Consider the following 21,848-nt stretch of genomic DNA (forward strand, 5'->3'; position numbering starts at 1 on the left):
CCGACTTGTTGGAAGATGCTTGAGTGTTCATTCAAGTCCTTAATTTTTAATTTATGAAGCTGAAGTCATGCTGTAGATAAAGCTCAACTTGACATGCAGGGAACAAATGCGTTTTGATTTAGCTATATCTTGTAATACTTTGGCTTAAATTAACTTTTAGTTAGAAGCAAGCATGTCACTGAAAATAATGTTTTAGAGAAATGATTGTCTTGCAGCTAATGGATCCAGTCAGGTGATTTAATCCTGTGCAACAAGCGTGTGATGGTGGTCTCAGCTGGCTCTCGTTTTAATGAATGAATGTCCCCCATTGGTTCTTCCATTTTAAGCTCTGTAATGCAAATACAGATAGTTTCATTATCTTTCTTTCTCCATCACCTTTATCCTGACAGTCTGAAATATATCAACTGACTTTATTTTATCTCCACAAATACATTTCATATATAATCCTTAAATTTGGCAGTGTGTCAGTAAGCATGCACTACATCTAAACTAAATCTAATTGCAAACATTGCCTATTTATTTTCCCCTGCGTTATCCCTTGGCATTTGGTTAGGGGATGGTGCCTGTGTCCATTCCTGGGATGCCAGCCAGTCCTACGGCTGATAGCTCTTTTGATATATGAAGTATGAGAGGAACGGTCAGCAGGACAGCAGTTTCTCAAATAACCCTGCCACCCACCCTAAGCTACTGCGGTGGGAATTTCCCCCAATTTCAGGAGAGGCTGTGTGACGCGGATAATTTTCCCAGACCTCGGTCGTACAACCCATTAAAAATAGAATTGATCGGTTGTATGCAGGCAGGCTTAAAGATATTAGCAGCTGTGCTTTATGTAACACAGGGTCTGAAAGAAATATGAGGTTTGAGGATCAGAGAGTCTGAATTTTAGGAACTGAAACATGACTTGGCAAAAGAGAAAGTTGTGTGGAATGAGCTGGACTGATCGACAGTAATCATACAGCTCAATATTTTGTGCTTCAGCCTTTAGTTCAGTGCTCACAGAGAAGGACTAACACGATTAATCAAATATCCAAGAAGCAATATTTGATTAATCAAATATTGCGGAAGTGACGGAAAAAGTAAATGAGATGTACATCTTTTTAAGACAAGATTTGAGTAACTGAGATCTGAGTAATCTTTTTCTGTCTGCTTGTGGTCTCACTTAACTCCGTATGGTTCTGTAAACTGGATCTTGAACTGAGAGCTGACCCTTTAGACCTTTGGTCAGTGAGTCAACACTCCAGACTGGCCATCGTCCAGCATTTAGGTGATTTATTGTATCGTGTCTCTCCTGCGCACATAAGCATGTGTGTGTGGGGGGAGACAAGAACATTTCCCTGTATGTCAGAGATTAGTTACAGTGGTCTGACATTACAAATTAGCCTGGGGTAAATTGGTTGGAAAGGCAGTTATGTCAATGACAGCCCTTACAAGCACTTAATGTCAAATGTCACGGCCTACCTCTGCTATCATCGACTTTGGCCTGGAAATGACAGATTAAAGTTAAGCCATAAGTAAATATAAATATTTAGCTTGGTCATCTAGCCCATATTAGGCTGTGCTTTCTGTTGCCAAAACCTATGTGACTGCACAAGTTGCTCACACTTAATTTAAAGAGAAGAAACGCACACGATTGGTTTTCTATTTAGCCTTTTACATGACTTTTTTTGACAAGTTTACATGACAAGTTTTCTTATTTCAGTTTCTTATCTGACTAAATGAAATGAAGTGTATGTAAGTGAGAGTGAAATTGTTTCAGACTCCTAGCAGCCTCCTACCAGTTTTGAATAAAATAATTAAAATGTCTGAACATTTTCCATGTTGTAGTGCTGAAGTAGATAAAAACAAATAATCAAAAACTACTGGACTGCATGCATTGCAAAAGGAGGTCACCTTTCTTTAGGCAGTGATGAGTTAGGCTGCTCTTGCTCAAGTCTGTAAGTAAGACAGGCAAATATTAAGAATGCTACTTAGATGCAGGAAAAAGAGTAGGCATTGAAACTCTTTTTAACATAAAATCACATGCATATCTATTGCTCACCTTTCCCTTTGTACTTGTAACTTCTCGTCGTCATACCTTTAACAAATGAGAAAAGAGATGTTTGACTAAAACTTTTGAATTCCAAGGTACAGCCACCTACAGTTTGATGAAAAAAAACAATGTGAATACCAATATGAGTTTTTACTTTTCAAAAATCCCTGTCCCAATTCCCAATTGCATGCTGTATAGAACGTGGCTGTCATGGTTTCTTTTAGTATAAGGTTTCAGATACATGGTGTTTGCCACAAAAGACAGAATGTCTACAGAGTGAATGCTGAAGTAGAGTAGGTCTCTTTTTGTGACTGCTAGTGTATTACACACTATCTTGGTTGTCTACCATTTCAGATGTTGAAGTGTAGTAAAATAAAAAGTGACAACTATATATTTAAATAAATTATACAAACTAAATATTAATGAATAAACACAGCTTGGCTCAGATTTAGTTCTATCACCGAACTGTGAGCATTCACCTCAAAGTGTTACTATAAGCATGCAATAAATAACAAAAGCAGTGATAGACATGTTTAGTGTCTCAACACTGACCCCTGGTGGCTCGGAGAACTTACTGCAACACACACTCGGGGATCTGCACGTGCTCCATGGGGATGATCTGGCTGAGCTCCTTCAGGGTGTGAACGTAACGAATCTTGTCCATGAACTTCACGCTGAAGAAAGCATCAACACCATGCAATTATCACAAATGATCCAGTCTGAACACCTAATATCTGTATCGGTGTCATCAAGTCCAGGCCTTGTAGCACAGCTCTTTATGTTTTGTGATGCAACTGGATTATTATGTCACAACTTTGTAATTTATCTTCTTTCTGTTTCTTGGATTTGTTTAGATAAGAGCCAATATATAACTCAAAGGATAGACTGATGGACTACAAACCAGACTAAATGTATCCTCACCTGATGAAAGGTCTTGAGATGGCCAGGACGGTCCGGATGAACCACGTTGGGTGAGCGATGATGAGACATTTTAGATTCTTCCTCAGTCTACAGGAGACATTCAATTGTTTGGGATGCTTTCCTCCTTCTAATAATAATTTCATTCATAATAAATTTGAATTGCATCATCATTTATCCTTAGCATCGACAACATTAGTTATACATTCTTGACTATATTCTCATTTCCATCACATTTTCCATAAACTGTTGTGATATTCTGTCTTACTTCCTGTCAATCATCTGGTAGCATCTCTTCAGCCAGCTGATGCCGGGCATCTTCCTACGAGGAGTTGCTCCGTTCATGTAAACAATCATGTAATCTTCGGCCACCAGCAGCTCCAGGCTGCTCACAACATACCTGAGGACAGAGCAAACAAGCTCAGATCTGACTCGGAGGGTAGGTACAGTAACATAGAAGATGAAAACACTTTACCTGAAAGAATTCCTAGATATGTACTTCACAAAGTAAAATTCTTAATGCCAGTGAGTGTTGGTAAAGTTATTCAAGCTTTGTTTCTAGCATTTAATGTAAATAATCATTTCAGATATGATTTGTCATGCATATATTTACTAAACATCAACTAACATTTTCTCCAGTCATTTTCTTTGATCAATTATACAGCGAAAAATAATAATAAAGGTAAAAGAATAATGTTATAAAAGGGTCATAATACAGCACGCTACTGTAAAAGAGTCCATTAAGGGCCAGAATGGATCTTACAGAAAGAGATTCTCCATGATGTACGTGTAGTCCTCACAGCCACTGTCAGGAAGGTAGCAGGCTGCAAACACGATAATGGCATTCAGACCCTCTCCATAATAACCTGAAAGAGGAGAGAGACACATTCAGTATGACGGCAGCTGCATTGGCAATGTTGTGACACTGACTGCATTATCACGGTCTGAAAAAATATGAAAACCGAGAAAAAAAGCTATCCGAAAGATCTTTTAGTTAGTCTTTTTTTTCTTGTTTGTTGTTTCTTGTCCCAGGGACATTAAATGCACAAAGGTTGTTTATTACAGTTTTTTCCGATTGCTAAACGACAGTGGGCAGAACTGGAGTCACATGTGCAAAACTCAAACTACAGTCTGCACTACCAACAGTCACATGAGCTAAACAGTTCACATCACCTGCAAAACAGACTCAGAGCAGCCAAACACTGTGCACAAGCCTCACTGAGATAACACACACTGTCACTCAGAACACACTGAGGGTAAAAACACTAGCGTCAAACACCAATACAGAAATTACAAACTTTTTCATCTTTACAGTTTGAACAATTTGAGTGACTTTTACACTACTCAATAGTTTATTTAAGGACAAAATGTAGATTGTATAGCATACCAATTTTTACATAAGGTAAAAAAGAAGGAATGAAAATCAGCAGTCTTCTTCAATAAAGTATTTTGTCTCTAGTAATTTATGGAATTACTGGGGAAAAAAAACTAAAGGTACATACGTAACAGTACCAAAGAATAGTGTGACTAATCCTGCCTCTCTCCAGCATCATGTGGTAAGTTTTCTTCATCACATTGGATGTCTGCATCATCTCTAGATAAAAATGAATGTGGTGTTTCTATTGCTTTCACCGCCATTACTTTCTGAAAAACAGTAAGAACGCAGTTTTACTATTGTAAAGATATAGTGTTTTTCACTTTTTTTTATAGCTGTGTACATAACCTCAGACATCTTACCTGGACATATTGGTATCTTTGATCTTTTACCTGTTTCTCTCAAACAGTACAGTGTATAATTGTTTCATTCTTATTTGGTGTTTGTATACAAAAAAAGGCTTTCTGGGCTTTCTCTGTATAAATACCATATATGATCACTAACTAGTCTAAAATAAGACACCTACTTAGGCTTTCAGCTAAAATTGCAATCAGCAGTGTTTGATAGGCACCAGACTGAAATCTAGGCTATTCTGTTTTGAATGTGTGGTTAACAGTTTTGACAGCAGTGTGTTAGCATTTGAACAAAGTGCTGTAAATCTACAGTGTTGTGCACGTTGTGGTTAAAGTGATGGGATAAGTGTGTAGAGTTCTGAAAACTGTGTTCAAGCAATGAAAAATGATCTAGAGTTTGATCCACATGAATTGCTGCTGTGCAGACTGTAGTAAGAGTTTTGCACGTGACTCCAGTTTTGCACACTGTCGTTGAACAATCGAAAAAAACTGTATTATTTTGACCACTTCATTAATATCAATGAGGGAAGACAAAATAATAGAAACCCCTGTTAGTGTAATTCAATTCAGTTCAACAGCACCACAAACTACATCCTTTAAAATGATCCTGAAGTATATTATTCATGAAGGTAAGATTTATTGCAACACTGTTGTTTAGGCCTAGTGTGCCTAATAAACTGCCAACCAAGTGTATGTCTCTATACAACTCTTTTTGTTGGACTTTGCAACAAAAAGTGCAGTGCTATTTGGTCGGTCTTTGTTTGAGTGCAATGTTTCATTCTTTCAACTAGGTTCATAATATTTGCATCAAAAACTATCATCAACTTTGATCTTAAACTGTCGTGTTAGAACTGGTCTTTCAAACCCAATGTTGGATGAATCCTAACACACACACACACACACACACACACACACACATGCACACACGCACACACACACACACACACACACACACACACACACACACACACACACACACACACACACACACACACACACACACACACACACATAGACACAAAGTAAACACTTTTTCACAAACCTCCATGTGTGACCACCCTCAGGTATGGTCTGATGACCTGCATGTCAATCCGCTGCTCCTGGTCTCCGATGATCACTGTTCGCCATAGACGACCGGATGAGTCTCTCTCCTCTTCCCTTTCACCTGGAAGACGCTTGGCAGTGGCCACAGGAGTGTCATCTAGACAAAAGGTGATGGTCAGATTGTTTAATCTTCCTCTTCCTAAAATTCTCTTTGACTATGACTTTTGATAGTGGTATTGTGATAGTGGTATACAAGAATGAAAAACATTCAGTTGCTATAGACAGAATTTCCAACATGCATCCCTTGACCTTATAAAATGGTGCCATCTTTAAAATTGATCATCTAAAACAATAATCTGACCTTCCCACTCCAGCTCGTTGCCATTGTTGATGAACTCCAGCGAGTCTGTTTCATCAGGAGTCTCAATGTCATCTACGTTGATGTCCAGGTCGTCGGGCGTTTCCAGAAACTCATCAGAGAGCACCGACCCCTCGCTCTGATCCAGGGAGAGGTTCATGTCGGGGGCGACCAGAGTACGACGCTTACGCTGGGCCACGGACACGCCCACATTCAGAGTGGTGGGAGGATCTGGACAGGCAGGCCAGCAAAGTTCAGATACAGTATATCATAAAAGAATATAGTTAATGATGTGTATTTTATCCACTTACTGGTTCTGTGGTCAGTGAGGCCACATGAAGAATCAACATCTCCATCCTCTGGCAGTGGCCTGCAGAGAAAGACATAAAAATACCGAAATAAATACAATGACATGGAAACAGCATAAATAAAACATAAAATGACATATATAGGAATTGTAGTTGGCCTATTATTTTCCTGCTACCAAGTTAATGATTGTGATGATTAAGCATTAACATTTAACAATACACTGCAATGATAAAAAAAATTAAATAAATGAAATGATGAAATAAACTATGAGCAGTCATTCCTAGCATTTTCACTCGTAGTCTTTTGTTTTTGGAGTGGCCCTATTGTTATTTAACCACATTGTGTCCTTGGAAACAATATGTGTTGTTTGAGAAAGCAACACCAGTAATAATCACCAACTCCTCTCTGACATTATAATAAGACAGCTAAACCCTCAGTGAAAGGGCATGCACACAAACACACACACACACACACACGCACGCACATACGCACGTACGCACACACGCACGCACATACGCACGCACGCACGCACGCACGCACGCATGAATAGACAAAGACGCCCTACAACCACAAGTACAGGCAAGCTGATGCAGCTGTAGGGATAATTGCTGTTATTATGTAGCTTTAGGTAAGTTAAAGACAGCACCAACAGATACAGAACAATGGAGAAAAAAAAAAATCAACATTGTAAAATCCTTCTACAACGTTCCTTTATGGGACTCATGTTTAAACTGTCGACATTGCCTTAGCCAACTGAGCTACAAGGATACCATTGTTATATTATTATATATTACAAATACCTGCAGCAGATAGATATCAAACATGGACGATACTATGTAAAAAACTGTGTATAAATATGTTGTGAATACGGTGGATGTACTTGAATAATAAAGTTTCCTCTGCTGTAGAAATGTTTCTTGCCAGTAGTTGGCCGACTATTTTTCCATTGCTGGACACCCTGATGTGTTTGACTTTTCCTCTTTTTTTTCTCATTGCTAGCTGCGATTTTGTTCACTGACATGATACAACATAATTACGGAACACATAACGACTACATCAAGGAAAGAACACACCTGCTGCCTTTCAGCATTTAAAACAGCTCACACACACTGACACACACACTGACACACACACACACACACACCCCACACACCCACACACACACACACACACACACACACACACACACACACACACACACACACACACACACACACACACACACACACACACACACACACACACACACAGGAATACCTGGGGAAGTCTTCATCCTGCCACTCGTCCTTAACCTCCATGCTGTCCATGCGTAAAGTGGCCTCTGCTGTACCCATCCTCTGCCAGGGAGGACGGGCTTCAGCTCTCTGTGGTTGACAAATTCAACAATGAATTGTTTTAAAGCATTGTTATGACAGAGAACTTGTAGCTGTCTTAAAGGGGCGCTTCATGATTTCATTAGGATTATCTGATTTTGGCTTGAGTATTATAATTGAGCCAAACTTACAATAGACAGCCAGCGTTACAAACTGAAGGTGTGGCGTTTTAAAAAAGTGGGTGTTTACCAGGCAGGGAAGATGTAACGAAAGACACTATCCTGTTGCATTATGGGAAATGTAGGTACACTGTTTTGGAGCTTAAACCATACTAGGAACGAAACATTAGGATATCTCAGCCTCTTTTGCTTCAATTTTGACCATTCCTTTTGAAATTTGTCTCATAATTTAAACAACCTTATGGAAGCGATGTCCTTAATTGCTGGAGTACCCCTTAAATAGGCCAAGGAAAAGACGACTTAACCACAGTATATAGCTTTAAGGAGCTGTAATTACAGTTTTTTCCAATTGCTAAACGACAGTGGGCACAACTGGAGTCACATGTGCAAAACTCAAACTACAGTCTGCACACTACCAACAGTCACCTGAGCTAAACAGTTCACATCACCTGCAAAACAGACTCAGAGCAGCCAAACACTGTGCTGAGATAACACACATGTGGCAAGTTTTCTTCATCACATTGGATGTCTTCATCATCTCTAAATAAAAATGAATGTGGTGTTTCTATTGTTTTCACCGCCATTACTTACTGAAAAACAGTAAGAACACAGTTTTACTATTGTAAAGATATAGTGTTTTTCACTTTTTTTATACTTGTGTACATAATCTCAGACATCTTACCTGGACATATTGGTATCTTTGATCTTTTACCTGTTTCTCTCAAACGGTACAGTGTATAATTGTTTCATTCTTATTTCGTGTTTGTATACAAAAAAAGGCTTTCTGGGCTTTCTCTGTATAAATACCATTTATGTTCACTAACTAGTCTAAAATAAGACACCTGCTTAGGCTTTCAGCTAAAATTGCAATCAGCAGTGTTTGATAGGCACCAGACTGAAATCTATTCTGTTTTGAATGTGTGGTTAACAGTTTTGACAGCAGTGTATTAGCATTTGAACAAAGTGCTGTAAATCCACAGTGTTCTGCACATTGTGGTTAAAGTCATGGGATAAGTGTGTAGAGTTTTGAAAACTGTGTTCAAGCAATGAAAAACGAAAAACGAAGAGTTTGGTCCACATGAACTGCTGCTGTGCAGACTGTAGTTAGAGTTTTGCACATGTTACTCACAGTTTTGCCCACTGTCGTTTAGCAATCGAAAAAAACTGTAAGTGGTCTGGAGACCGCAAAACATGGGTGTAATGAAGAATCCAACAAATCTTAAATATATAAATGAATACAACGTTGTCAAAACTAAGTAACAGTTTCCCTACATCCCTAGGGAAGGAGACAAAATATGGCTCATACAGCCCCTCAGGGCAATACAAGCAAATCATGCGTGCCGCCAAAAAGCAGATAGTGATCTGAACCATATTTTACATAAGCAAATCAGAAATGACTGAAGTCTCCATCCAACGCTGCATGTCCTTTTCTTGCTATGCAATGTAAAGCTTTACTGTGCCTCATGTTTACGTTGGTTGTTGTAGGCTGTCATTCAAGGATCAGTAATGCACAGAGTGAACGTCATGTGTGAGCATCGTGTCAGAAATGTGCGTATGGGGGAGGAGTGTCCTTCCTACATTTCTGTCCCAGCCAGAGTTCATGCTGCAGCAGACGTTACCACAGTCCATTTGCCCACTGGGATGGCACTGATGTGCTGTAGTGAGACATGTCAGAGCCTATGCTGAAAAAAACTACAAATGTGGTCTAAAAGGCACAGGCCCTCAGGCTACATGCTGATGGAGCTGCTGTGTTGTGATTGGGCTCTAAACGATCGAGGAGAATGATTAAGTGTTTACACTGTATTATCCCGTAAGAAAATTGAAGTGTTTGATATGAGCTTGGTAGGGAACTCCTTAAACGTCACTTTAATAAAGTTCCTTGTGGCCAAATCACACTTTGATTCCCTTTCTTCTGTTCTAACACTCTAATCTTTTGAAAAAAGCTTTGTGAAACAGATTGATAATTTCCCTGCTATATTAAGAATAAAAGAGGAGGGTGACTAGCTGAGAATAAAGTGGAAAATTCACACAGAAACCTCAGCTCAGTGTGTGTGGTGTGGTTTGTTGTCTGTGCAGATGTCTCTTGCCAAGGCTCAGCTGCTCATGCAGTCAACTGCTGATTGATGTACACAAAGTAATGTTGCAGTAGCACGTGTTTGGTCGGGATTTGAGTCCAGATGGCAGAGCAGCCTTCATTACCCAAACAATATCTCGTAAGCTATTCACTGCATTGTGTCTATCATACCAAACACCTAATAATCTGTCTCAGAGGTGGAAAGCAAATAGATAAAAATGCTCAAGATACATTTTAACCTTACTTCTTTTTTTACACTTTAACTAAATATCACATCAATAGAGCCACTGATGATAAAAGGCAAGGCAATACATCATGATCGAGTACAGCTTTCCTCAACTGGGTTGATTGCAATTTACAGGAAAAGCCCTGGATATTTGAATTCAAATCTTAAGTATTTCTTCATAACATTAAATATGTATAACTAAATAAGTAGCAATCAAAGTTACAACATATTTAGATATAATTTAAAGAGAGTTTAACATTTGAAAACTCAGCTAATCTTCTTTATCAGAACTGAAAGGCTGTGATTTGATTAAATCCTGATCGGTACACAAAAATAAGTGACCACCTTTTCCAAATGAGCCCTGTCCACTTCAAGACAGTGAGAAGAGCATGGACAAACACAAATATATAATGTCAAATAACAAAAACATTTTGCAGAAAATACATGTTCATTTAGGTTATATAAAGACCCTGATTGAGAATTGACATTTTTAAGGCCTGAAAATGTGTGAAGAGAAAAGCTATCTTGTCACGACTGCCATCCTTTTCTTAGCTGACAAATGAAATCAGACACTGTCTCAGTAATTTGAATCACAAACAGTAGCAGAATTAAAAACATTAAATACCATGTAATTAATTGAGAATCTGCCCCACTGAAGAAAAGCATTTTATCCAGCCAAAACCAGAAAAATAAGGGCCCATGTAAAGGAAGGGTACTCACATACTGTGATTAGGATGACTTCCTCTTTGCCGTTTTGAAAGCTTCCTGGTTTTGCTTTCAGTTTCTCCTCTTAAATTTCTTCCTCCTCCTTAAATCTGCCTGAGCAGAGTAAGGGTCCTCATTGTTTACATCTGCAAGTGGGACACTCGAGTGCTCAGGATCTGGGCTGCTGAATGATTCTTGCTGTTTACTGATGCTTCTAATGGAGGCTCAGAGAGAAAATGTGTCATCCAGTAGAGAGAACGGTAAGGAGAGTCAGGGTGATCACACAGCAAACACCATCCTGCTCTCATCTTTTCAGTCTCTTCTGCTTGCCAGATCCTGTGCTGCGTTTTGGTAAAAAGATAATCCTCGCCCTGCGCTTTTAGCTTGTCTCATGATGATCACGCTCTAGCTCTCTTCCTCCCATTTACTTCTGCTCATCTCTGCTGAATCCCCCTCTACCCTCCTCCTCCCTCTGCCAACACTAATGCTCCCACCCCAGGCTCTAATCCTGATGTGATGATGTCACCCGTATGTGTTATTGTGGTTATGTAATCACACCTGCCTACTGTACCTTCTCTTTGATTCTCTTAGGCTGCTGGGAGTCAGGATCCGCTGTTTTCCTTCTCCTTGCATTCATTCCATTTTGCATCCATAATTTAATGTGTTTTGATCCCACCGCAAGCTGGAAAAGATGGACGTTTTTACTTCACCACTGTTCCCTGGCAACAGCATCTTCCTCCATCACACACACATATACAGTACATACAGTCTCTCACTTTCTTGCCTTTTCTCACCATCTCTTTTAACCTCTCTTGATTAAAACCCCTCCTCCAAATGAATTCCCTTCCTTTTCTCTTGCTCCCTAGCTGTAATGCTCACACCCCCTCCCTCCCTTTCTGTCCTCACAGCTGCACTGAGCTCTGGGCGACGTCAGTGACACAGAGTGGCTTCTCTCTGGCATGGCACTCATCGCCCAGTGGGGGCAGCCACTGTTTCCTATTCTTCTCCTGCCATTGGCTGCTTTGCAGAAAAATGCATTTTGGGTGTGCTTACAGTATTCTATTAATAACGCTACTTTGCACAGCACTGAAACACTGCAACATGCCCAGACTTGTGACTAAAGCATTTGTTTTTCCACAAATCAGGTACTGTTGAGAGATCCCGAAAGGTAGCTTCAGATGTTTAAGAACATACCTTCTTGCCTAGCTTTAATTGTGGCTTACTGTATCTTGTTTTGAGAACTATCTAAAGATCTTTGAGTGTTTTTTTTTTATTGTCAATAAGATGAAATTACAATGTTCTGTTGTATTTTCCTTAATAAACTGCACATTCCTGTAGCTTTTTGCAGAAAAAAAAAATCATGTTTCAGTTCTAGGCTCACAATGTATTGTGTTTACTTTCACAGAGTGCTAAACAATTCTATATGTATTTATATTCATCACCCATGTGTAACTGGGTCACAGATATTTAATTTTTTTGATTTTTGATTTTGAGTTTGTTGACTATCCTGCCACCAGATGGTGGTAGAGTGTTCCCTATGAAAGACATATCTACAATGCAACAAGGAAGGAAATAGTGTGCTGGTCTAATCACATTTAAAGGGGTGATAGAATGATTATATAGGGTATTTGATACTGTTCCTTAAGGTCTCCAAATAGGGTATGTAACATTGGTTGGGCTGAAAATTGCCCGAATGCTATTTTATGGGCCCATAACTACCCTGTGAATATGGCCCTATTTGTAACAAGAGCTTTTCTTCCAAATATGGTATGCTCATGAATATTTAGATGAGCTGCAAGCTGATTGGTTTGAGTAAACCACATAGAAACACATTGGAGACTCGTCAACAGGTTACCTACTGGACAACCGGAGCTTGGGGCTCTGCAGAGCTGTCCGGCTCTCGGCATAACTATAATATATTTACAGTTTGAATTTCGTCACGCCACTTATATAACAGCTACCCTAAGTTCTTACACAGCTAACGCTTGTGTCCGATTTAAATTTAATGCATTTTTGTGAATAGGAGGGGTTTCGTTAGCTGCTAGTGTCCATTCAGTCCTATGGGTTGCTAAAGATCGAGGCTAGCTAGCTAGCTAGCTACACTTTCGGCATAAGTATAATATATTTACAATTTGAATTTCATCACGTCACTTATATAACAGCTACCACAAGGTCTTACAAAGCTAACACTTGTGTCAGATTTAAATTTAATGCATTTTTGTGAATAGGATGTGTTTTGTTAGCTGCTACTGTCCATTCAATCCTATGGGTAGCTAAAGATCGAGGCTAGCTAGCTAGCTAGCTACACTTTCGGCATAACTATAATATATTTACAGTTTGAATTTCGTCAAGACACTTATATAACATCTACCTTAAGGTCTTACTAAGCTAACTCTTATGTCCGATTTCAATTTAATACATTTTTGTGAATTTGAGGGGTTTTGTTAGCTGCTGGTGTCCCTTCAATCCTATGGATAAAGATCGCGGCTAGCTGCAGGCCCTGGAGCTCCATCAGGGCGTTGGCATTTAGTAGTCCAGTAACCCAGAAACAGTGACTTTGCGCAGGTATGGAGCTTCTGGTTGTGACGGAGATCCATTTAGCTCACAGCGAGCCGGGGTCTATAAATGAGGAAACGCTGGGTGGCGAGGCAGCACCGGCCGCTGTCACGTTAGCATGCTGAGCTCCTGCTGAACTGCGACTCACAGTTGGATAAAATTTGCAATTAGCCATCAACGTTCATAAAACGGCCCATATTTGACCTCTACATGTTGCTGTCTCGCATAAAAAAGTCTCAGAAGTGAATTTAGTAACAAAACATTGCATAATAGTAATTATATAGCGGACCTCTGGAGATCTGCGTGACCTAGCTAGATTCAGAAGACTGAGCTGACCTCAGGTCAGTGGTGTAGCCTATGCAAATGTTGGGGCGTGACAAAGACTACAGACTTTGTTGAGATTCGCCCGTTTTCAGCAGCAGTTTCAAATTGTGAGATTTGCAGAGGAAAGGGGTGTCAATGGGATTTTGAGGTTCTATGTATGTCCTATTTACCCTCCAAACTGTCGTTTTTTAACTATGACAAGGTAAAATCGTTTTTTTCTATCACCCCTTTAAGATACATGGGTTGGACTGACTTCTTGATAACATGTACATGTACAGTAAAGCCTGTGTTACATTTTGTAAAATATAACACCCTTAGCACCCTAACTTATGTGTATTATCTGTTTCTATAAAGTCCAGTATACTATTCAACATCAATCTAATTTTCCACAATCCACAAAGTACACTTTGCTGTTCTTCAAGAAAGGAATTCTATCAGTGGGAAATAATGGCAGCCAAAGGTTTTATCATGAAATGTAAGCATTATGGGGCCAAAATCAGACTAAAAACAAACCCAAGACAACACCAGTTACAGTATACAGGCACAAACTGACTAATTTATTATAACATGTATACTCTCTGTCAAATCCTAAAGTTTAACATGTTATATCAAACATACTGTATATAGAACACCACTATTTCATGCATCAAGCTGCAACTACAAAGCTGCAGGGAGTGTGATGTTAATTCCTCCTGTTCCTCAAGTGCTGAGGGTTATGTCTCCAAAACGTATCACTCTTCCTAATACGAGCAGAAGCAGGGACAACTAATTCACAGAGGAGAAGACCTGCCCCTTTCTAATGTCTATTCAACTAACAACAGCAAGTCACAGGGTTTCTTTGACGGTTTCTTTTTGAAGAGTTAAAATGTGTTCCTGGGGATAACTGTCCATATTGCAAGCTAAATTATTATCAACTACTACTGTATACTGGGTAGTGAAATGCACCTTGTCAATTTAACCAAGACCAAAAAGTATTTTGTTATTCTACAATAACATAGAAGATGGTGCAAAGCCTCATGGTACTCAGAACTGGGAGCTTTCTTCCAACAAGGTTTTTTCTGCAGGGCTGCGGCGCTGCAGCTCATGTCTGGAGAGATGCTGCACTACGCTCACACCGATACAGTCACCCAGCACATTGGTGGCAGTCCGTAGCCGATCCCTATCAACAAACAAGAAGATCTGAGGTTATACTAGGAACTTGTCAGTGTTACTACACTTACTACTTACACAACTATACACACAAAAGTTAACAATGTTAAAGGCAAAATCAATAACATTATACCCTGGATTAATCATCGGAAATGTTCTCATAGTTTTTTTAGTTAATGGTTCAGTGTGTAGGATTTAGTGGCATCTAGCTGTGAGGTTGCAGATTGTAACCAACTGAAACTTCTCATGTGTGCTAAGCATAGACTGGTGCCAAGTATGTAGGAGAACTATGGTGGCCAATGCGAAAACACGAATGGCCCTCTCTAGAGCCATTGTTTGAATTGTCTGTTCTGGGCTACTGTAGAAACATAGCGGTGCAACATGGCAGAATCGGTGGAAGAGGACCCACTCCATATGTTGATATAAACGGCTCATTCTAAGGTAACGAAAACACAACAATTCTTATTTTCAAGTGATTAAATACTAATGAAAACATAATTAATAATATTTTTCATTTCTGCCAATATATCACTCAAATCCTCCACAATAGACTTTTAAAACAGAAAGGAATATTTAGATGATCTGCACACTGATTGGTTGGTTGAAGCGTGTGCGCACACACACACACAGCCCCTCCCCTCCGTGCCGCTCCATGCACACCACGCCACACACACTGCACAGAAATGTTATACATTGTTCGTCTGCTCTTTCATTACTAAATTCACTTCTGAGACTATGTAGAGCTCAAATATGTGCCATTTTACAAAAATGTATGGCTAATTGCAAATTTGGTCCGACTGTGTCGGAGTTCAGGAGCTCCACAGTCTGACGTGACAGATCGGGCTGTCCATCTTCACAGACTGTAAGCTGGCTGGAGCTCCGTCACGGCCGGCAACCCGTGGCGCTCCATACCCAGCACAAAGTCATTGTTGTGGGTCAGCTGCCTTTTTCCCCCATCCTGTGTGTTTGTATCTCCCTTTTCTCCTGCGTGTCTGTCTGTGCTGTTTGTCTCAACCTGGAAGTGGCAAGGGGCGTGTTGAGAGGAACTACGTCAAGAGGCGTGGCCATTCATCCCTGCTCTGTTACCGGCACAGCTGATGCACATTCCATGATTCACACCTGCAGTATTTATACCCGGCCAGATCGTTACATACTCCTACGTGATTCCGCTGGTTACCTGCTTCCTACCCACCGTGCTCTGCCGTGCTGCCTGCCTCACACCACTCAGACATACCCACCTGCTTCGTCTGGATTCTACTGTGGAACTCCTTCGGATCTGCCACTGCCTGATTCCCTCGAGCTTCAGTCCATTCCCAGAAATTCCAAGCTCAGTCTCAATTGTTCATCTCCTCAAGTATTTACGCCTATTAAAATACTTGAACTGTTTATCTGTGTCCTGAGTGGTATCTCTGTGTGCTGGGTCATATATACAGCTTTAACAGTCACCATTTCTGGGTTACTGGACTACCAAATGCCGCTGCCGTGACGGAGCTCCACGGCCGGCAGCTTGCTGCTCTCCCTCCCCTCTTCCTGCTAAATGGCCGGTGTGTGTGAGAGTGAGAGAGCGGTCAGCGAGCTTGTTACGCCTGCAAACTCTTGTGGAGCATTATAACTTCGACAAACCACAGGTTCCAGTTAATCTTATAATGGATATGTGTGTTGAGTTATTTAAACAAACGATTGAGGAAATAAACGCCTCTTGTCCGTGATTCTCCTGATAGAGCTCCAGCCAGCTCACAGCGGGGTCTGTGAAGGAGGACAGGCTGGGCTGCAAGCCAGCGACTCCAGCAGGCACCCGCCGGCTGTCACATCAGACTGTGGAGCTTGTGAAGTCAGACACAGTCAGACCAAATTTGCAATTAGCCATCAATTTTCGTAAAACGGCCCATATTTGAGGTCTACATAGTTGATTTCTCGCATAAAAAAGTCTCAGAAGTGAATTTAGTAATGAAATAGCAGACGAACAATGTATACAATTTTGGAGATCTGCACGACCTACATTCAGAAGACCAGCTGGCCTCAGATCAGTGGTTTGTATGTAAATGTTGGGGCGTGACAAAGGGACAGACTAGAGCCAAATAAGGTACAGCCACCAAGTTGACGTCAACTATTAGCTTTGTTGAGATTTGCCCGTTTTCAGCAGCAGTTTCAAATTGTGAAATTTGCATAGGAAAGTGGTTTCAATGGGACTCTGAGGAAGAAATAGATCAAATGATCAAAAGTTCTAAAAATGTTCCCACTCTCAAGATCTGAAACTGATGTTAGTTGCATGTGCACTTACAGTATCCAATCAACTATCATGAGCAGTGATATGTCTTCAGTGGGCAGTCCAACTGATTCCAACACAATTACCATGGATACCATGCCAGCCTGTGGGATGCCTGCTGCACCAGTGCTTGCAGCTGTGACAATCAAACTGAACAGCAGAAACAGGGATGGTTATGTAATGTAATCCTTGTTAGTGTATAATAAAACAGGCACAATCCATTAAAAGTGCTCTTAGGTTTGACACTCATGTTTGTGGATCCACACACCGAAAGTTATCATTTTTGTTTAAAGATATAGTGAGTAGTTTCTGTCACCCCCATGAGGAATTTTAAGTAATGACAACAAAACTGTCGACAGGTCCACATGACACAAGCCTTCCATGATCGCGCGCTGAGAAGAAACCCTCTCAACTCTATGGGAAATAGTCATATGTAAAAACTAAATAGGTTATAGTCCGATATAACTTCTTCTTCTTCTGAACGTCTTCAGTAACTAATGTAAATTAGTTAATGGATTAATTGAAACAAGTATTTGACCAGTCTGAGCTTAATGTGTGTTGAGCTTACCTGAGGACAATGATTTGACCCAGGTTAAAATCCATATTATTAACCTGGGCAATGAATAACGCAGCTACAGCTTCATAGAGTGCTGCACCATCCATGTTCATTGTGGCCCCAATAGGGAGCATGAAGCGTGTCACTCGTTTGTCCATGTTGTGATTTTCCTCCATACAGTAAAATGTCACAGGTAAGGTTGCAGAACTGTGTACAAACCCATATATTATATGAAGGAAGCTGCCATTCAACTGTTGTTCATGCATCTGTCATGTGTTATGTTTAATATCAAGACTCTGGCTCACCTGGATGAAGTACCAAAGGCAGTGGTGAGAGCCTGGAGTAGACCAACCATAAACATAAAGGGATTCTTACGTGTGACCATGAAATAGATGAGGGGAAGGGTGAGGAGGCTGTGGGTTAGGAGGCCAGTAATCACAGTGAGAGTATACATGGCAACTTCATGACCTATCTCTCCTATGTCTGTCATCTTCACAATCTGTCCTGCCAGCAGGAAGAGGATTCCTACCGGGGAATACCTGTGATATAGAGGTGAGACACAGCAGAGGAGAGGCAATAAGAGAGGTTCAATGTTGGAGTCATTTGAATATGTTTTCACAAGATTTCATAGCTAGCGTGAAGAGCACACAAGTTCACAAAGATGATCACCTTGGCAGTAAATCACAAGCAATCAACCTCAGGCATGTAACAAACACACGGACAATTAATTGTTTATCCCGTGCCAAAACTTTATCACAAAAACAAATAAAACATAGCATTTAATCAGCACTATAATTAAGAGTAAGCACCAGAGATGACCACTGCTAAGCCCTAGTCTTTGGAGAGGCATCAGCGTACAATTGATAGCTCATACAGATCAATTAATTGCATTAATAATTAATAACAAGTAAACACACGGACAAGTCATCTTCATGATATGCTCCTGTGCTTACCAGATGACTATGTTGACCAGATGCATAATGGCTTTATTCAGGCAGTCAAAGAAATCCCTCAGAGGTTTTCCCTCAGTGTCCATACTGCCCAAGATGAGGCCAAAGCCAACAGAGAAGCCCAATAGACCCAAAATATTGAATCCGTCTAAGGTGCCTGGCACTGGTACTGTGTCATCTATAGGGATCCCAGGAAATATCTTTAAGACTAGGTGGTGTAGTAACAATAAGGCAGGCAGGCAGATGACATATTAAAGCAGCATAAGGGACACTGGGTTAAAAAAACATTTATTTCCAATCACAGAATTAGAACAAAAAAAGGAATCTTACTTTTTTTACTGGTCTCTGTCATATTGATGACACTAAGACTCTTTCCTGTAGAAACACTCCTGGAATAAAGTGTTTTATACTAGATAAAAAGTATAAGAAAATGTTTTGGTAAGTATGAAACAGTGACAACAACAATAATGAACAAATAATAGCCATTGCAGATCTTACCTTTCTGAAACAAGCTTCTACCAAATTTGAGGGAATCATGTTTCTATAAACCAAAAACATGAATTAGGTGTTTTAACTGCCAATTGTTTAATTGCGACGCATTACATTGTTTTCTAAAATTTACATTCAAAATGTTGTTGAGTTTCCTAGGAAGATACACACCTGATTAGATCTAGAAAGGAATCCACAGGCTGCGCAGCGTCTGCATTACCACTAGAGGACACTGAGGCTGCCCTGGAGGATTTCCCTGGTTGGATCATAACAGCTAAGGCAATGCCAGTGAATGCAGCAATAAGCGTGGTGACCATGTAATAGCTGAAGGCCCTTAGCCCAATTTTCCCATAAGCCTTCCTGTCCACAGATGACATTCCTGAAATAAAAATATGTGGCTGTAATTTATAATATATGACATGTAAAATAATATTACATATATTAATGGAACAATTTAAATACAAATATCTTTGACATGTACGTATGTACAGTTAAGAAATCATTGAGGCCCCACATACAGTATTTAAGAAAACATTAAAACATCTTGAATGATACTCAACTTGAACAGGGGAGGCCACAATATCAAACTAAAACTAAGGAGAAAAGCTAAATGTTAAAAGAAACACTGAAAATGTTAATGTGAACTAAACCTTACCTACTATGCAAACTCAAGATAAGATATGTTTCAGCGTTGGTTACTTAAAAATAAATCAGCTGAAGTAGAGAATCATGTCAAGTGTTGAAAGCATTTTATACACTAGATATCCTTTCTGGGGGAACTAAACATAATTTTAGAACATCTCAGACTCAGTTTGTGAGCCCCAGCTCAACAAACAGACTGTGCTCCACTTTCATTTGTCTTAAGTCTAAGTTACACTTGCACAGCCACTAGTGTGGCTATTGATGGCGTGTATCTACTGTGGTGATTATTACCAGGAAGCTATTACCATGAGTAAAGTCGGTCAAACCATTTCTTTACTGATCAATTAAAAAATCGTGTCTGAATATCCAGTTTGATCTAACCTGAAATCACACTGGAAACAAAGAGAGGAAGCACCAACATCTGCAGCATTCTCATCAACAGCTCTCCAGGAAAGGTTAAATATTTTACATCCCTGGCTGACATATTAACGAGTCGTAGAGCAAAGCCCAGGCCAATCCCTTGAAGAAACATTAAACACAAGTCAGCAAGCTGTCAAAGGGTGAATTCAAAATACCAAATGCAGAAGAGCCAATACACAGAGCAGTGCTGGATAGGTAACATACTACAAGAAAGATTTCCCCAAGGGGACAAAAAAGTATAATTGTATTGAATATAATATTACAAAGCAAGTAAGCATCAGGTTGCAATTTGTCTTCACAATGGTAGATTAAAAGACAATTTTCAGGTTTTGTGGGAGAATAAATTACAGTGTTTGAAAACCACTTACCTAATGCAACAGCGGCCATTGTAAGAACAACAAAAGCATTTCTCTTGAGGAAAGCCATAATAATAAATCCATTCTCGGATGAAGATACATGACCTGAGGGCTTCTTACATTTGCAGTATGCTTGGGTTTCCTGGGGTTCTGTAACCTCTACTGAGTCCAACTCAGACAGGTCATCAGGGCTTGGCAGCATCTCTTTCCTGATTAGTCCCTACAACCAGTATAGACTGAAAAAAAGGGCAGATCTCTTACTTGCATTAATAGAACAAGGACCATTTAGACATCAATCCTAATTAAGTTTGGCAAAAGACATACAAACTAGAATATGCAACATGAAAGCAGAGTAATATTGTGAACATCAATAACATTACATAACAACCTCTCTATGGAAGTAACAAGCAAGTATTATGAGAAGTAAATTCAAAAATCCTCACATTGTTCTCAGTGTCGTGGAACTGATGGAAAAAAGATCACCTTTAAAATGCTATTCCGGGAACAGTCTTAACACATGAAGCCCAGTCACCACAGTAGTAGTGGATTAACAAATTTGTCAACACAATGACTCTACTACATCAATCATCAGCTTTGTGTCTGCACCTTTCCCTCAAGTCATATGCCAATGGTTAATGTTCAATTTAGAATAGACAGCAACTACAAAATGTATAATACCTGGAAGTATAGTAGTTTAATGGGCTATGATTTCATTTATTTTATAGCACATAAAAAAACACTAACACTAATAAAAAAATCTAAATAAAACTAAATATGCAAGGTAGGCCAAAAACCTAAAAGCTTCATCACAGGTCTCTCCCAGTTTTGATTAAGACATTCAAATAAAATTTTTAAATACAAATAATTACTGTAGTTTCAAAACATAAATCATTATCCTGTAACAAAGGTCAGTATCATACAGATAACAAAAGCAATCTCAAACTGAATAATCATAATAGAATAAAAGTTTTTTTTAAACACTGACAGGGACTGTCTGGGAGCTAATAAACATTGTTCCACATTATGGGTCCTATATATTTTACAGAAAACTGACTGAGGCGAGTTCTACCACAGGGAATGTGTATTCATTGTTATCACGGGGTGATGTATTCGTATTGTAATACGTTTGTGAAATAGTCATATTCAGTATTTAGTGTTGTTTCTGTGAAATCCATGCATTTGACTAATGTCATGATTTTAGCACATATAAAATAAAGATTTACATCTTAGTTTGCACATTCATTTGAACAACAGCTG

At 39.6% G+C, this 21,848-nt stretch overlaps 2 protein-coding genes across 2 annotated transcripts; both read right to left on the reverse strand.

Annotated features, from left to right (window-relative positions):
- Window positions 1-90: 90 nt before the first annotated feature.
- LOC114565962 (caytaxin) lies at window positions 91-7,720 on the reverse strand. Its single transcript, XM_028594304.1, has 11 exons — window positions 7,644-7,720; window positions 6,389-6,447; window positions 6,081-6,308; window positions 5,718-5,876; window positions 3,711-3,813; window positions 3,216-3,347; window positions 2,951-3,037; window positions 2,605-2,703; window positions 2,039-2,074; window positions 1,891-1,932; window positions 91-328 (listed from the first exon to the last, which is right to left on the reverse strand). The coding sequence occupies exons 1-11, from the start codon at window positions 7,718-7,720 to the stop codon at window positions 322-324; spliced, it is 1,029 nt and encodes a 342-aa protein (XP_028450105.1). The 3' UTR covers window positions 91-321.
- A 7,066-nt stretch (window positions 7,721-14,786) lies between these two features.
- Window positions 14,787-20,793, reverse strand: LOC114565963 (excitatory amino acid transporter 1). Its single transcript, XM_028594305.1, has 10 exons — window positions 20,604-20,793; window positions 20,197-20,334; window positions 19,345-19,552; window positions 19,174-19,225; window positions 19,015-19,093; window positions 18,688-18,862; window positions 18,040-18,273; window positions 17,747-17,941; window positions 17,194-17,328; window positions 14,787-14,922 (listed from the first exon to the last, which is right to left on the reverse strand). The coding sequence occupies exons 1-10, from the start codon at window positions 20,791-20,793 to the stop codon at window positions 14,787-14,789; spliced, it is 1,542 nt and encodes a 513-aa protein (XP_028450106.1).
- Window positions 20,794-21,848: the final 1,055 nt, after the last annotated feature.

Source organism: Perca flavescens, chromosome 12 (assembly GCF_004354835.1).
Source record: "Perca flavescens isolate YP-PL-M2 chromosome 12, PFLA_1.0, whole genome shotgun sequence".
Lineage (NCBI taxonomy): Eukaryota > Metazoa > Chordata > Actinopteri > Perciformes > Percidae > Perca > Perca flavescens.

What these genes read in the sequence shown, in the direction of transcription:
- LOC114565962 (XM_028594304.1), bottom strand. Translation starts at nt 7,720, where the DNA reads ATGGGTACAGCAGAGGCCACTTTACGCATGGACAGCATGGAGGTTAAG. An exon ending in CAACGAGCTGGAGTGGGAAG is followed by an intron (nt 5,877 to 6,080) that starts GTCAGATTATTG and finishes CCTTTTGTCTAG; the next exon opens with ATGACACTCCTGTGGCCACT. An exon ending in GAGGGTGGTCACACATGGAG is followed by an intron (nt 3,814 to 5,717) that starts GTTTGTGAAAAA and finishes CTCCTCTTTCAG; the next exon opens with GTTATTATGGAGAGGGTCTG.
- LOC114565963 (XM_028594305.1), bottom strand. Translation starts at nt 20,793, where the DNA reads ATGCTGCCAAGCCCTGATGACCTGTCTGAGTTGGACTCAGTAGAGGTT. An exon ending in GTTTCAGAAAGGTAAGATCT is followed by an intron (nt 19,094 to 19,173) that starts GCAATGGCTATT and finishes CTTTTTATCTAG; the next exon opens with TATAAAACACTTTATTCCAG. An exon ending in GACAGAGACCAGTAAAAAAA is followed by an intron (nt 18,863 to 19,014) that starts GTAAGATTCCTT and finishes GGATCCCTATAG; the next exon opens with ATGACACAGTACCAGTGCCA.